The sequence below is a fragment of the Sparus aurata genome, chromosome 13 (genome assembly GCF_900880675.1).
Source record: "Sparus aurata chromosome 13, fSpaAur1.1, whole genome shotgun sequence".
NCBI lineage: Eukaryota > Metazoa > Chordata > Actinopteri > Spariformes > Sparidae > Sparus > Sparus aurata.
This window is the reverse complement of record NC_044199.1, coordinates 14292615-14308248: the sequence shown is the minus strand read 5'-3', so window position 1 is coordinate 14308248 and position 15634 is coordinate 14292615. Positions and strand designations below refer to the sequence as shown.

The window sequence follows — 15634 nt, the reverse complement described above, 5'->3', positions numbered from 1 at the left end:
CGAAATTATGCACAGTTCATCGTGGGTATGTTGAATAAATCATGTAAAAACAATCCCCACAGAGCTCTGTGCTCCTGAGCAGAAAAAAACAAGTGGGTCGTAACATCATCTCAACCTCTCCAATTTTTTCACAACATTTCAGGGATCCAGTGGTTTTGTCTTCAAGTACGTTTTCCAGTATATTCTTTTCAGTGCTATAGTTTTCCAAGAGAGTTATCTTTCCACAGTTTCATACAACAAGGTGTTTCAGCGCTTGTATTAAGATTCTATTTCAGATGGAATAGATTTTGTTACAATGCCTTTGTTGTTGTTGGCGCTAATTGTGTCCTCCCTGTAATGAATCACACAGCATTTCCAGTAATTTGGTGTAGTTGATTAACTTATTTTTTTGCACATCTGTATCTTGTGTTTTGTTCTCACAAGCCCAAATGGCCCAAGCTGTAGAATTAAAACAAGAGGTAACATTTTATCAAAGTTGTGCAAACCATCATCTCCATTGACCGTGAACTCAGTGGATCCTAAAATTAACTCCAAAACCATCAACATGTTGCTTAAAACTCACTGTTGTATTTTATCAAAACACTGAGACTGCAGCGGTTGGCTGATTGTGAGTAGGTCAGTGACTTAGGTGCCCAGTAACTTCCCACGGACCGACACAACTATTATTTTTTGTCTTGACTCAGCCAGACAGCTATTTTTGTTGTAGGATACATACATGGGCCAGTGTGTTGAAATCCCTCTAAAGATCCAGAGTGGTCCTGAACTTTGACTCAAGAGTCAATAAAATACTCTGTAAAAAAATAAAAGGTCTGTTAAAGAAATCATGCTTCGGTGCCGACTGCAGTCAAGTGTTGTTTAACAAAGACTACAGTCATGTCTACCCACAGTCCCTTCTTTAAGCGCTGTGTCCACCAATCACAGGCCTTCGGAGAGCACATGTCAGATCAATCATCACAGTTTCATAGACGCATTATGTTGACGCTATCAATGATATAATAGGATCAAGAGGAGAAGACTCCTGTGCCCTTCTTTAATAATTTGGGAGCTTAAACCAAGCCTCAACATCTAGGAGTGTTTATAAAAGTGCAAAATAATGCAATTGTAAACAATTTTGAAGCACTGAGATAAAATACCAGAGAGCACATAGTACCGGGGCCAAAAGTGTCACTTGAACCAGGACCGCTGTGCGAAGTGACTCTTGACTGCATCAGTGTCCATCTCATCCACCCGAGCAGATATGTCGCACATTAAAGAGATGCAGAATGTCCTTGGATGCAGGTTTTCTTGTAAACACCCTTTGTTACAACTTTATCATGAAGTTCCCCTCGAGGTTTGGACCTCACTCGATCTCTGTCGTATTGCTGCAATACTACAATGAGTTTTTGTTAAGCTACAAATCTGCATATACAAATTCCAACAGGTTTGCCCCTCTAACCTAAATATGTCACAAAATGTCACTGGTGGCAAATCACATTTGAAACACATCAGAGGTTGTTTGTTGCTGGTCACGTTCAGCAATTTGGACACTTGACCACCAGGTGGTGCTATGTGCTAAGAATCTGAACATATCTTTATGTATTGGAGAAAAGTTTAAGATTATTATTTAATTATATAGATTTAGGTGTATCCTGTTGAACATTATCATACAGTGTAGTCTTACTGGGTTGGGTGGGGAGGTCATTTACCTCATGTGATCCGTTTAATCACCAACTTCTTATAGTATGTTGATATGATGTTAATAAAGGTTAGGATTTAGCATCTTTATCATTGTTAGTTATGTTATTGACCCACTGGTTCCAGAAAAACAGGATTATTGACATTGCAGATCTCAAAAACATACGGAGACACAGGGTGAGAGTGTTTTGGTAACTTTTATTTTACTAAAAAAGGGGGAAAAAGTTTCACATTAACATTTAGCCTCAATATTACAGTATATTGAAATTCTTCTCAAAGGAAGTAAAATACAACATTTTTTATTTTATTTTAATCTTATATTAAAAATATCAAATAGTACTCATCTAGCAGTGCTTACAGTATTTTAAGATATGTCTCAGGCTTGATAGCAGAAAGGTTGGCTTTGTACAGAGCAGAGATGGGTGTTTGCCAGTCTTAGCGAGGGCCTTGCAGAGACAACCTACCTTTGTGTTACCCGGCCTGGTTTGATTGACAAGCTGAACATGCAACGAGGGCAACTACACAAATCATCCTATAGATTATACTGGTGCAGTAAGACACTTGGAACAGGCTTGCAATGAAACAACAAGAAAAGAAAAGCTAAATGTTCCATTCATTGTGTTTTTTTATTCTGACAACCCTCAACATGTCACAGAGTGCCCGTTCTCCTCTACAAAGTGATCTGAAATAAATTGGCAGACTTTTCTGGTGATCTTTTCAGTACAGCTTACCAACCATTGGACATGGTGAATGAGAAAAATCAGACTAAAAATAACATCACTACCTGAATAAACTTCAAAAAACAGACTCCTTAGAGCATTTCTCTAGTTGCACAGAACTGTACAGGCACACATATTATATATATTCAAAATAAATAGGGCTAATTTGGCCAAGACTCACTGGGGAGGGCAGTTCTCTCTCGTTTGTCAGCAAAGAGAGACACATCGCCGGCCATTTATTAGGATGGCTTCCCAGCCACTTCTAAACCTCACAAGTTCTCATAGTCCCTTAAACACACGCACACACACTCACTCAAGTACATCCACGGTGTCACTCACACACCCCGGCCTCCTCCACCACGCACATGCACAAAGCCAGAAAGACTGAAAAAGGAAACGAAAACAGCCGTTGAACATAATTATTAAACATGTAAATGCCATTTTTTCTGGAATGCCTTCGATGAGGAAAACAAAGCTCATCAAACCAGTGTCTGGAAAGGGCTCACTAGATGAAATCCACGCGGGAGTGATCCTGTGCCACCGCGCCGGTGCTCCAGACCCCCCCAGACCTTTCCACTGTGGTCCCAGAATGCCTCGTCGTCTTGTCGGTGGGAGGCGGGGGTCGGCTCCTCACATTACAAACAGGACAGTGACTACTAGACGACTGGGAAATGTCCTTCACCACCTCCGTACGTGCTCGGCTCCATCTCTTTTCATGACAAGGGTGTGAGGTGGTTTGGATGGGGGTGTAGACAGGAGGTATGTGTGGGGCAGGGGGCTGTACAGTCGAGATGAGCCACCTGCTGGGAGGAGAGGTGAGGCAGGAGGACCGATTGGAGGGGACCAAGGATTGTATGGAGTCTCTGACTCTCTCCTCTCCAGATGGCATCCTGAGGGAGGCGGGTGGGGATTAAACGTCAGTGGAAAAGTAGAGCGTGTTGCGTTTCAGTTCGGCAAAGGAGATGGGAGGATGCTGCAGATAGTAGAGCAACACCTGGACCTAAGAAGAGAGGAAACAAAGATCTTTTAATTCACTTAAAATGACTCCATGTGTGTACTCCCCAGTTTAATACAGGGGCTTTGCAAAGTCTGAGACTATGGCCCCCCCTCTCATCCTCACAACAACCCATGTAACTAACCCCACCAAGACATTATTATCACATCTGAGCCTTACTTATGCTAAAATATACGTACAGTGTTACTAAAAAAAAATAATATGGATAGAATTTGTAGATGCCTGAATGGATAATTCTTTTTTTTAATATCTACTTGAGGGACAAGTAGATTTTATTAAAGCCTATATTTGTTTACATTTTGTCAATTCTGCCCCATTGAAGGTATGCCGGGTTTACACAAAGCCAGAAAGACCGAAAAAGGAAACAAAAACAGCAGTTGAACGTAATTATTAAACATGTAAATGCCATTTTTCTGGAATGCCTCTGATGAGGATCAAAACCAGATCAAACCAGTGTCTAGAATGGGCTCACTAGATGAAACCCACATGGGAGCGATCCTGTTCCACTGCACTGATGCCTCAGACCCCCCAGACCTTTCCACTGTGCTCCCTGAATATTTAGCACCTCCTAAAGACAGCTATCCCTGAATTAAAACCTAAAAACACGACGATGTCTCAGGCAAGTTCTGGAGTTATAGGAGGCATCTCTTGTTTTAATGATTTCTAACAGGACTTATGTATGTTTTCTATTTAAAATAGTCATCTGAGGTAAGAATATTCTCAGGAAGCGTAAGTGATACTAAATCATATATATGTGTATCATGTGTGTATTGCAGAGTTGACTCGTCGAGTTACGACTTTGAGAAAGAGTACAATTTTTGATGAAAAACTGCAGCAATTATGCATCAAGGCTTTTAAAGAATCTTAATGTTGATGGCCAACTGCTTACCATGTTGATAAGTGGACCAAAACTACGATAGCTAACTTCTGATCTATATACTGTTATAATAAACGCACTACATTTCTGTTCCTACAAAAGTACACAAAGACACTACAAAGTAGCTCCTTTGCAAGAAGACTTTCTCAAGATATCAATCTAACTGTAATTTATTACTAGCTGACATTGTAATTTTAATAATGGGTGCACTTTTTATTAGTACTTAGTTTTATCTCTGCTTCCTCTTTATTATTTTCTCCAATAAATCCACCACATGAGCCACACAGATATATCTTCTCATGTTTTTTCTCATTACACAATGGTTTTTACTTTTGGTAAATTTCAAATTGCTATTATGGATTTTGTGTCAGACTGCTAAGAACTATTTAATGTTTAGTTAATATTTAAGTAGGGCTGTCTGACTGCCTAATTCAGCACTTATGTTGGAAGTTTTACTTCCCTCTGTTATCTCTCTGCTACTTGACATGTGTCTGCATTTCATCTTTATTTGTGCCTTTTTCCCGACATCAATGGGACTAAACTGGTAGTATGAAGTTGAAACAAAATTCTGTTTCTGATTGACTGTTTTAACACGTAGTTCAAATTCTTTCCGTCAACAAGCCCTGGGAAAATCACTTTTTAACATCAGAATCTGCTTTATTAAAACAGGTGAATCAGTCTAATGCCCCCATCTTCATTGCTCCACAAATTTGACTTAATCTCCCCTTTAATCAGTTTCACCAGGCGGCCATGTGTCTGGAAAATTTAATTTGACTGATTGTTTGTTTGATGCTTCTAATAGCTTACCAGGAAAAAAACATTTCTGGTAAGTAATTGAATTTACAGTGAACATTTGACTACTCAGAGAGGGTGCTTTTTGTTTGTCAGGGGACTTGATCATACTCTGTAAAAAACATGGACTGTTCCCCTCTATGTAATAATGCTGGATGACCCCCATCACTCATGTCCCATTATGAGATTATATTAAGGATACCGTGGAGGAAGCATCTTTCTTTTTCGTTTGACAATCTGTGTACTTGTGCTCTAAACATTTGGAATTCAAATAAGCCCCAGTACAAACACTCTCTTCTCTGTAATGGACAGACAGGACCTCCTGCATTTTCAGAATGCCCTATTTATGATGATTTACTCTGGATGTTGTTTACTCTGCTAAGAAAAGAACTTTGTGCACAGGAAACTCATCTATCAGCAGAGATGAATGTATGGCCTGCAGCCTAAATACAGCTGGGAGAGTAGACTGCATTGACATGGGTCACTTAGCGACGTGGGAGTAAAATTCATCCGGAAAAGATGTGCAGTGAACAAGGAAATGTCCATGTACACACCAGTCTACCATCACAGACGGAGTCTCTATTAATGCCCCTTAAGCTTCAATAATAGCTAGGGGAAAGAGAGCACCAGACAGTAATTAAGGCATAATAATACTATGTCTCACATACAGACACAGGATTTAAGTGTGGTCATCCAAAAATGTCAAAAGATAGAACTTTGTCTGACATTCCCACGATTCTGTGTTTATTTACCCACATTTGTTTTTCTCCTAAGCCAGTGTGTCAGTACCTGTGCCATGACATCGTGTGACCAGATGTCGGAGGCGGAGGTGATGTGCTGTCCCTTTGTCGTCTCTGACTCTGAGGGCCTGAGCAGGGTGGGGCCGAACACAGTAGCCAGATTATGGAGGGACATCTTGTTGATGGGCTCCTTCTCAGCCACCCTGCAGGAACAAACAACAACGGACCATCAGTCAGGAAGGACGGAACACACGGAGGTAAACACATCATTTAATCACATTAAGAATAATTAAGTGTTTGGAGACAATCAGTCCACAAATTAACTTTCCAAAGTACAACCCTTATTCCATAAAGTTGGGACATTAAAAAAACGTAAATAAAATGCAATGTGTCAATAAGCTATTCCTTTTGGACAGTTGAAAACAGTAGCAACACAACATATTTAATGTTTTCCCTCACCAACCTCATTGATTTTTGTAAATATATGCGTATTCTAAATTTGATGCCAGAAAAAAAAAAATTCAAACAAGTGAAATGCTCCCAAAAAACTTTACAAAACTGATGGTATAACATGATATTACTACAGCCCAAGATAGGGCTCAGGAACACTTCGTAAAACCGTTTTCACACACAATTTGTTGACAAGTGATTGAATTCTGTTTTACTAAATATCCCAACTTCTTGGGAATCTGGACTATATACGGATTTTGGTTGTTTTTTCCTGACGGGTGGTGTGTGTTTACCGTTTGAGGTGCTCCAGTAGAGTGAGGAAGGTCATGAGGTTGGGGTCTGGCAGGGAGCGCAGGAGGTGCATCATGCAGTTCTCCTTGGCTGCTGGATCTGAGAGCGCTGTGAGAGAGAGGAAAAAGATGTCAAATCGGATTATGGCAGGACAGATCTTTAACTCACTGGCCCTCATCTCTTCCAGGTGGGGTGACTTTGACTCCCTTGTAAAACTCTAAAAGCACCCACTAATGGCAAACACACACACTGTAGGGACTAAAGGTCACACACCGATGCCCTCCATGAAGGCAGGGTAGAGGCGGTCGGTGAGCAGAGGCTCTGGCAGCTCCCTGAAGTACAGCTTCAGTGTTCCCGCTATGGCGTTGATGTCCATGTCGCTCAGCATCATCAGGATATCTTTGGTATCTGCCGGTCAGACACAAACAAAGAGCGGTTAGAAGCTTAACACACTCCGTTTTTAAAGGCTCACAATAACACAGCTGCTCTCTCCTTGCTCTGTCTCCAGGAATGATGTAATCTCTCAATAACCCCCAATCCAGATGGACATGGATACGTGCTCAATGTTTCACACAGAAATGAAAAGCGATACTAGGCTCTGGTCGGTGCGATCTCTGTCATGTAAATGCAGCCATGACCGATGCTGAGAGACGTTTATGCAACAGAAACTTGACTGCTTGACAGCTGCTGCTCCTCATCTGTCAAGGCCTCCCTGAAGGAATTACAGAGACCCCCAAGCTGCAGGAAAGTCTCAAACTATATTCACCCTAAACAGCCTTTATACACATACTACCCTTCTTGAAACAAAGTGGGCAAATGCTTGATGACTCAGATGGTATTATGTGATTTGACAGGATACATTTTTGTATTAAGCCAAACCAAACTATCATTTTAAAGGCAAATTACAACGATTCAGTGATGGGACGGCTATTAAACATGTTTCTGTTTTATATACAGTAATCTGTTGGTACACCATAGTGCTAGACTGTTCTCGAGGCAAGGTGATGGGAGAAAAAGAGTATCTGACATAGAAACAGTGAGTGGAGTCTTACTGGTGTCGAATGCTGTTTTGAGGGCCTGGATATCAGTGGCCACCCCTGAGATCCTGTAGATTCCCACTTCGTCAATCCCCCTCTTCTCTACTTCCTCAATGCACTGACGGACAATGTAAGGCACCTTGGAGCGCTCGCGCCTGTGGACGTAAACAGCACGCATGTTACTTTTTCCGATGAAGTGAGCGCAGTTATTCAGATTCAACAACGAATGTGCATAAACTTGAGTCTTATTTCATTTTTAGACAGCTGCGCTTAAAGAAACAGCCCATTCGGGCCTCAAGTAGGAGAACATGCTTACTTTGTCACCACATTGATTTTGACTCCAAACACCCCACTCTGCTTTTTAGACGGCGTTCTCTTCAAGCTGAGGTCCCGACTTGTGAATTTCATGGAGAACTCCACTTTGATCTGATGATGAACAAACACAGCTTAAGTAAACTACATTCCTTAAATGAGCCAGAGCTGAACTCTGTGAGCCTCATGAACCACTTTTTAATCTTTTTATCTGTTTAGATTTGGAGGTTTTAACATTGGAATTTTGAGGTTAAACCACTGGAACAGTTACAATACGAGACACCTCAAATTATTTTTGTAAATATTACAACTGAACAGATTTTCTTTTCTGGATAAACGTTGAATCTCAAAGTTATTAAGAGATAACACTTAATATAAATCTCACTTTGACCTCCTTCAGGGATATAGGAGCATACAGTTTTGAAAAAGATACAGACACTGTGTAACCTTACATCACATTTTATAAGAAATAACAGCTCATTTCAATACTGTAAATATGTCAAAATCCAAGCTAGAAGTAGAGCTGCTTGTGTCTTACCCCATTCATCTCTATGACGTCCATGTGCCAGTTCTTTGACTGCACCGTCTGAGGATCCAGCTGAAAGACACAACAGAAACAGAAGGAAATTAAATGATAAGATTTCTGGGAATTCTTTTGACCGAATAAGTACACATTGCTAAATTTATACAGGGATTTTACTTTCAGGGAAGACTGACTAATCAAATCATTAGTTAACAAATTGTTACTGTGGAAAAGTTTCTGTAGGATAGCATTATGGGAATGAACATTCACCAAAAAGGAAACAGTTTGCTTTACTCCGACACATACATGACTGGATTTTTCTCTTGCAGGCAGAGAAAAGTTGACTACCCGATGTTTCACCAGAGTCAAGCCACTAAAGCAGGTTTTAAACAAAAACCCACACCACACTAACCCACACACATTAAAAAGCTGTATACAAGACATGATTATCAAATGTCCTCATTCACTTTCACTTAACAAGCATCACAATGAATTAGAAAGAAGTCTAAGAAGTATTTCTGCCATTTATATACGGCTCCGCCTCTCGATCACCCTGGGTTCTTGTTAGAAAGCACAAAGTCCCTTCAAGATTTAATAGGGATTGTACAAAACACCTTCATAAACATCAAATTCAAGGGCTTTTCCAGGACTTTACAGAACCAGTTCCCTCACATTCAAGGACCAAACATGGCATAGTTTAAGGCACACTCTGTAAAAGAAGCACACTACCTGTTGTTGGTGGAGACAAAAAAAAAAAAAATGGAATTGTTCCCGCCCAGTTTCGAACTGAGGACCTTTCGCGTGTGATAACCACTACACTATGGGAACTGACATCCACATAGCCTGACCCCCCATTTTGGTCAGGGAAAGCTGCAGCTGACACAGTTTAAAGGTTAGGATAAGGTGAGGGAGGCACTTTGAAACTGCGATTAATGTTCACCAAGTCCACAGTTCACCTTCTTGTTGTGGCTGCTCCAGTTTCTAACCTATGAACCGGATCAAAGTCAAGCTGTCCTGCTTCACAAAACTACACTCACTAAGTCTACTATGGGAAAGAAAGATGCCACTTCAGTTTCTCACATATGCCCTCTGCAGTCACCTGGGGCTTCAACAAGGGCTCCAGATAGGCTCCAGACACTTGGCCCACTTCACCGCAGACATACTCAAAGTCTGGATCACACGTCCTCTGAGAATTAAGAGATGGCAGCCTGTTGTTGTCTGAAGCCTCCTGGAGTCTGTGCCAGCTGCGTGAGGCCACAACAGCTAATGCCTTTTTTATAGGCTGTTTGCGCGCTACAGCTACCCACAGTTATGTCATTACGACCCTGTGTGGTGATGTGCTCAACTCAGAGGAAAATAATGATTGTTGGGTGAGCACAAGGGCAGCACACTCCTCTTATTGTTAGCATTAGGCTGCAAACATTAAAAGTTCTCAGCAAGCGTATTTCATTACCTCGTAAAAAGGACATTTGGCATCAGTTTCACGCATTCCTATTATCGTTAAAGCCTGGTCTCCCAGCAGGGTTTGGGTTTGAGATGGGGGACAGGTAATCACTGCAATTGGGTCTTTACACAGGACCGGGCAGAGATCCAGGACTCACTGGTGACGCCTCCTGTAACCCCTCCAAGTCAGTGAAAAAAACAAATGCGCTCATCCTCCTACCTATTTCCTTCCTATTACTCTTTGCTAATTTATCAAAAATAAATGTGCTGCAATAGGGTTGCAAAAACAAAGAGGATCTTTTACAGGCAGTGGTTATACTCAATGACCCCTTTCAATATTGTATCTTCTTATGGGCTCTTTTATCAAAAACCACTTCTGAGAGGAACGTGTTTCCCTACTTTTGCTGTCCTGGGGATCGAGTGGGCTTAAAGGGATGACTGCAAACAGTTTAAAAAAAGAGGCCTCTATGATGCAAAGTCAGACTGACTAAGTTTATACTCAATATAATGCTTAGAATTAGGCCCAAAATGTTACAAGACAAAAAAAACGTATTATGAGGTTTTATCCTGAATGATGGCTCATTCAAGGCGTTGACAGGAAGTGGGTGGACGAACAGCGACCAGAGGAGCAAAGATAATATAGTTTTGGAAAATATCAGCACTCGGCTTGTGATATTCAATGAGAAAGAAACATTTAAAAACATTAAAAAGCAATGCGTCTTTCCAGAAATCCTGACCCAATTATTTGGAATATTCCACAGATCTTGCTGTGAGCGGATTCGTGTCGGAACTATTTTCTTTCTGCGCAGGAGGAAGTGTGCGTCTACTCAAGGAAGAAAGGCAAGTAAGCTAGCTAATGTTACAGCTCATTTATGTTTACATCCCTCGCCGTGACGAGCAAGAGCCTTCATCCATGAGTAAATACCCGCTTCCTTCTTTGCGTTGATACAGTGTACATGAAACAGCTCAGCTCAAGAAAGGTTGACTTAAGAGAAGGGGAGGGAGGCACTTTGAAATTGCGATTGATATTCACTAACTCTGAAACTATGTCAGATGCAGCCCTCCCTCAGCAAGTATTTCTCAATGGATGCTTTGAGACTATGTTTGCACACTCGTTTGTTGGAGGGGGGGGGCTGTCAATTTGAGGAAAAATCACAATATTCCAAAGTTTAACAAATAAGAAATACATGGGTCATTGAAAGTGCTTCAATGTATGTAGGTTGGGCTGTCTACTTATGTCTCCTGCAGTTTTCTACCACCCTCTAACACAGCAGCAGGCACAGTAATTGACAAACTATGCCATTTTGTATGTTTGAAAGTCCTTGTAAAGCCATTGAATTTGATGTTTAAGAAGGGGTTGGACCCTGTTTGGTACAAATATTGAAAAGAAAAATCTTTGGAAGAACTTTTTCAAACATTGTTGGATAGTAGCTTACAAAAACAGTGATTAATAATCTAAATCGATAGATAGTACTACATGTGAAAGGAAAAATATGTGTTTTTGATTTTGGGGTGAACTGTCCCTTTAAGACCTGAATGTGGATAAAAGAAAGATCACAAAGGCATTGGAGATACACTACAGGAATATCAAGAATATATTTCATAGCCTAACTTCTTCGTAGGTAGGTAGGTATGATATATTTTATAGCCTCACTTCTTTGTAGGTAGGTAGGTGGGTGGGTGGGTGGGTGGGTAGGTAGGTAGGTGGGTGGGTGGGTGGATAGGTAGGTAGGTAGGTTATTTATTTATTGATTACTTTATTGATCCCAAGCTGGGAAATTATGGTGTAGCAGCAGCATTACACACAGAGACAATAACAACACAATGACATAAGAGGAACAACCTAGACATATTAAATAGCAATAGAAAAAAGTAATATACAAAAATGTACAAAATTTATAAATGTGTATAAAGTGTGTATAAAGTGTATAAATAAGCAGAGTAACTGTTGTGCAAGATAAAATATAAGGTGCGGTGTACAAAACCAAAGTGCAATTAAAGACCTTTGCAAGAACAACACAGCTCTAGTCTACTTTCATCTCATTCCAAGGAGATGAAAGGTTCAATGACCAATTTCCGCTCATAAGAATGCTCGAAGGAGATTTCAAACACATGAGGATTGACTATATGTACGTGTGCATTCATGCACATGTCTAAGAAAAGATAAAAGTCTAAAAGTGTCTCATGTGTAGTTTTTTTTTTTAGACATCCTCAGGCTGATATGGTTCTGATTATGATTGCAAAGCTCTCTTTGTAGGGCTGTGAAAACTATCATGGATATACATGATTGAGGAGAGGCTAGAACAGACTGCAGCCTGAAGCGAAGCACAGAAATACTTCAAATCCAGTGGACCGCTATACAAACCAATTTGTATGCATTCCAGTTGGGGAGCTTTTTCCTTAAAAAGAATGCAATACACGTGTGTGTGTGTGTGTTTAGTGGACAGAGCAATCCACCCAGCATATATCTGCTCTGTTATATGGGAACTCATCGTTATGTTCTGTGAGCATTGTGTGCACCAGGTTTGGGGCTCAGCTTGTCAACTTGCTGCCTGTTTATTTTCTCTCAACCTTGTGTATGGCCTACTAAACCTGACTCCAGTATGCTCACACACATCCTCATCTCATTGCTCGCTTCGGTGTGTTTGAGCATCAGAAATAAGCCAGAACTGGAGGCATGTGTCTGCCATGTGATGTGGCCCACTTGTAGGCCCTATAGAAAATTGATGATTGGTTTCAGCATCTTTTCCTGCCTCTGGTTGGAGCTTTCTGTCAATCAAGCAGAACACAGGCAGAAACATCACGGCCAAAAGTCTTGACTTCAAAAGAAAAAGCTGACAGCCGTGAGCCAGGATGTACACACAGCCTGCACTCTAACCCAGCTGATCTACAGGGGCAGAACAAAGCAGATAAGATAAGTCCTGGCATTTTGCTGCCACATGGTCTTTCAGTTTTTCCATTCTTGCAACAGAGTGAGAAACATTTCTTCTAAACTTATTTCCTGCCATTTTCATTTCTCTTTATAGGGACTCAGAGTGTTATTTGGTGGTTCAGACCCTTGGGTGATTAATTATAAGCAAAAGTGTAGTAAATATAATGAAAAAAAACAGCAAAAGAAAAGGTTTAATGCATCTCACAAAAACTGTTACATATATCAATGACCAGATTAGCCTTTTTATTATCATAAAATTACTGCATTTAATAAAGAATATCTGAAAAAAAAACACTACAATCACTGTGTCTAAGATAAAAAGGTGCTGCTCCCGCCCGGTTTCGAACCGAGGACCTTTCGCGTGTTAGGCGAACGTGATAACCACTACACTACGGGAACTGGCTGCTACCACCATCCCCTGCTCTGTTGAAATAATCCTGCCCTCCTCCGCCAGCATGCGACATGTGAGCCATGCTCCTGAGGCCTGTTTGAGACTGACAGCAACAACAGCCTGGCACAGCGGGACAGTCAGAGGTCTGCGGCCCTCTGGAGCTGTTTACATTTCCTACAGAACACACAGGAGGCTTCAGCACATGCAGCTGGAGAATCATTTATATCTACGGTCTAAATTTGTCAAAAAAAATTGCCCATTGGCCATGCAAGAACCATGCATAAGGTCATAAGAACATATTTCCCAACAAACTTGTGCTGATTATGTTGATGTTAGACAAAAAAAGATCCAAGCAAGTGTGTTCTGAAATGGCAAGAGGCATTTTGCCAAACAGTGAGTTATTGAAATGATTTTTAAAGCCTCAAATAATTAAATCCCTACAAACTTAATTAGCCCATTGTTGCTGTGCTGGAGAGTTAATGCACGCTGGCGACAGTATTCTAAACACAACTTGATCTTTTTGATATGCTAAATTAATACATTTCTGTTTAATTTCTCCTTTGTGTTTCCGCGCAGTTTTCCATTGCTGTGCTATGGCTGATTAAATATTCATTCGGCTGCAGAAAGCTTTTTATTAGTCCTTTAATTAGAACGTAGCTCCAGCTGCACGGCTCCTTGGTTTTAGCAGGATTACAGGAACTGTTTGTGCCATGATTGAGCCTTTTTTTTTCTCCCCCCGCAGCTAACACATCAAGCTGCAGTGTTGAGCACAAGCAGCATGACTATTTTTAGCTAAATGAACCGCATAAGCATAAAGTTTATATGTGCATCAGTGACAGCCAGGCCTCTTAACTCAACAGCTGCTGATGTCACAACGATCACGTGATGTCTTTGACTCCGTTGCCATGTTGCCTTCCTCTCCAACTTTATTGTTTGAGCCAATCGGCGAGGGCTTCCAGCCAGCAGAAGGTTGTGATTTGCAGACTAGCCTTGCCATCTCTGCAGGCAGTGTGTAATTCTCTTGTGTGGCCTGTAAACAGCTACACACAGACACGTACTACACTTATGCAACACGACCCTGCCTGCAGCCAGCACACAGCATTGTGAGTCAACCTACACTTACAAGCAGAGAAAGGGAGAAATATCCCTAAATACCCCTTTAGCACTTTGTTGTTTTGGAGATGATATTCAAACTCAGAAATGTAATATTAATAATATCAAAACATTTATTTGTATTATAACTGAAGAAACAAGCTGTTTTCAGAGGAGTATAAGGTCCCCAGAACACTGTTTGAGGCTAGAAAGTTGGTAGGGTCAGCTAAATACAAACAAAGTATAACAGTTGCATTTAATTGAAATTGTGTTGTCCTTTAAGGTCAGTTTATTCAGTCATTAAAACAAAGAGTTTTTTTTTCTGCCTCAACAAACTAAATACAATCAATGAAGATCTGAACATTTCTTCTCCAAAGCTACATAGTGCACTTTCAATGGTCTGAATTTGAAAGCTAGCTTTCATTTCATTTATCCCTGGAACACTAGATTGTCTATAATTCCTCAAAATGTTGCCGATTTGTATCATGTTTTGTATGCGTCAATATCAATAGATGAGATACTATTCTCTTTCTTTAATTCCAGGCCTTTATCTAGCATACAGTATAAAACCCACATAGTTAAGTCACAGATACAAACACTACTTTATTCCTTTGTAATACACACTAACCGCTGTGCAGAGGTTTAATCTCATGAGGCAGTGAGAAAACTCACATATACTATCAAGACTGCCATCTAAGTCACATTTTTGTCCTCTGATGAGCCCTCATGTTTTTCTTGGACAGATCTACAGCAAAGTTTTTCCACTTGCGGGCCTTCTGGGGATTCTGCGTAGTTGTGGGCTAGCTCATTATGTCACTATTCAGGTTATTTGTGATCTTTACCTCTAACAGCATGTACCATTTCTAAGGCATTAGATCATCTTGACGTATGTTCACTCAGTGGAGTCAGCGGATGAAGTATGAGATGTCAGTACAAAGATCACAGGGGAACCACTTCGGTTCTGATGTAACATTCACCAGCTTTTTTTGGTCAGAGTTGAATAAGTTGGAGAACTTCCACGAGCAAAAAAATGTCTTCTTTCAGGTTTATCGTGGAAGACAACTTTCGGGAAATTCAGCATCTTCTGAAACAAACCAGCAGAACAAGTCATAAACCACAGTTCTTGACTGTTTCAGGTAAGTTTCAATTTCCCTGAATCCATGTGGTAACCATGAGTCATTCTCTTTATGTACTACTGTTTATGTGTACAACCGCAACAACTCTACTGTCATTACCCAAGCCCGAAACAGTGTTAAAGCCTGTGATGAACATACCAGAAGCCCACATCTCCTCACTCTCACCACCTAATCACGTGATTAATGCCTCGTTGTCACCTTGCTGAGATT

General features: G+C 40.7%; 1 protein-coding gene and 1 non-coding gene across 8 annotated transcripts in view; both read right to left on the bottom strand.

Annotated features, from left to right (window-relative positions):
- Positions 1–1852: 1852 nt before the first annotated feature.
- Positions 1853–15634, bottom strand: part of abr (ABR activator of RhoGEF and GTPase) — a 143148-nt gene continuing 129366 nt past the window's right edge. For 6 of the 7 annotated variants that reach the window (XM_030437416.1, XM_030437414.1, XM_030437415.1 and 3 more), the window contains 7 exons: positions 8446–8505; positions 7912–8021; positions 7611–7750; positions 6832–6966; positions 6561–6666; positions 5867–6020; positions 3167–3393 (listed from right to left, as the gene is read on the bottom strand). In XM_030437416.1, the coding sequence (XP_030293276.1) occupies positions 3304–3393; positions 5867–6020; positions 6561–6666; positions 6832–6966; positions 7611–7750; positions 7912–8021; positions 8446–8505 (795 nt within the window). In that variant the 3' untranslated portion in view covers positions 3167–3303. Of the gene's footprint in view, positions 3394–5866; positions 6021–6560; positions 6667–6831; positions 6967–7610; positions 7751–7911; positions 8022–8445; positions 8506–15634 lie in introns of all 7 variants that reach the window. The other variant, XM_030437413.1, reaches the window with a different exon arrangement.
- trnav-aac (transfer RNA valine (anticodon AAC)) lies at positions 13132–13204 on the bottom strand. Its single transcript has one exon. It is a non-coding gene; the product is annotated as a tRNA-Val (tRNA).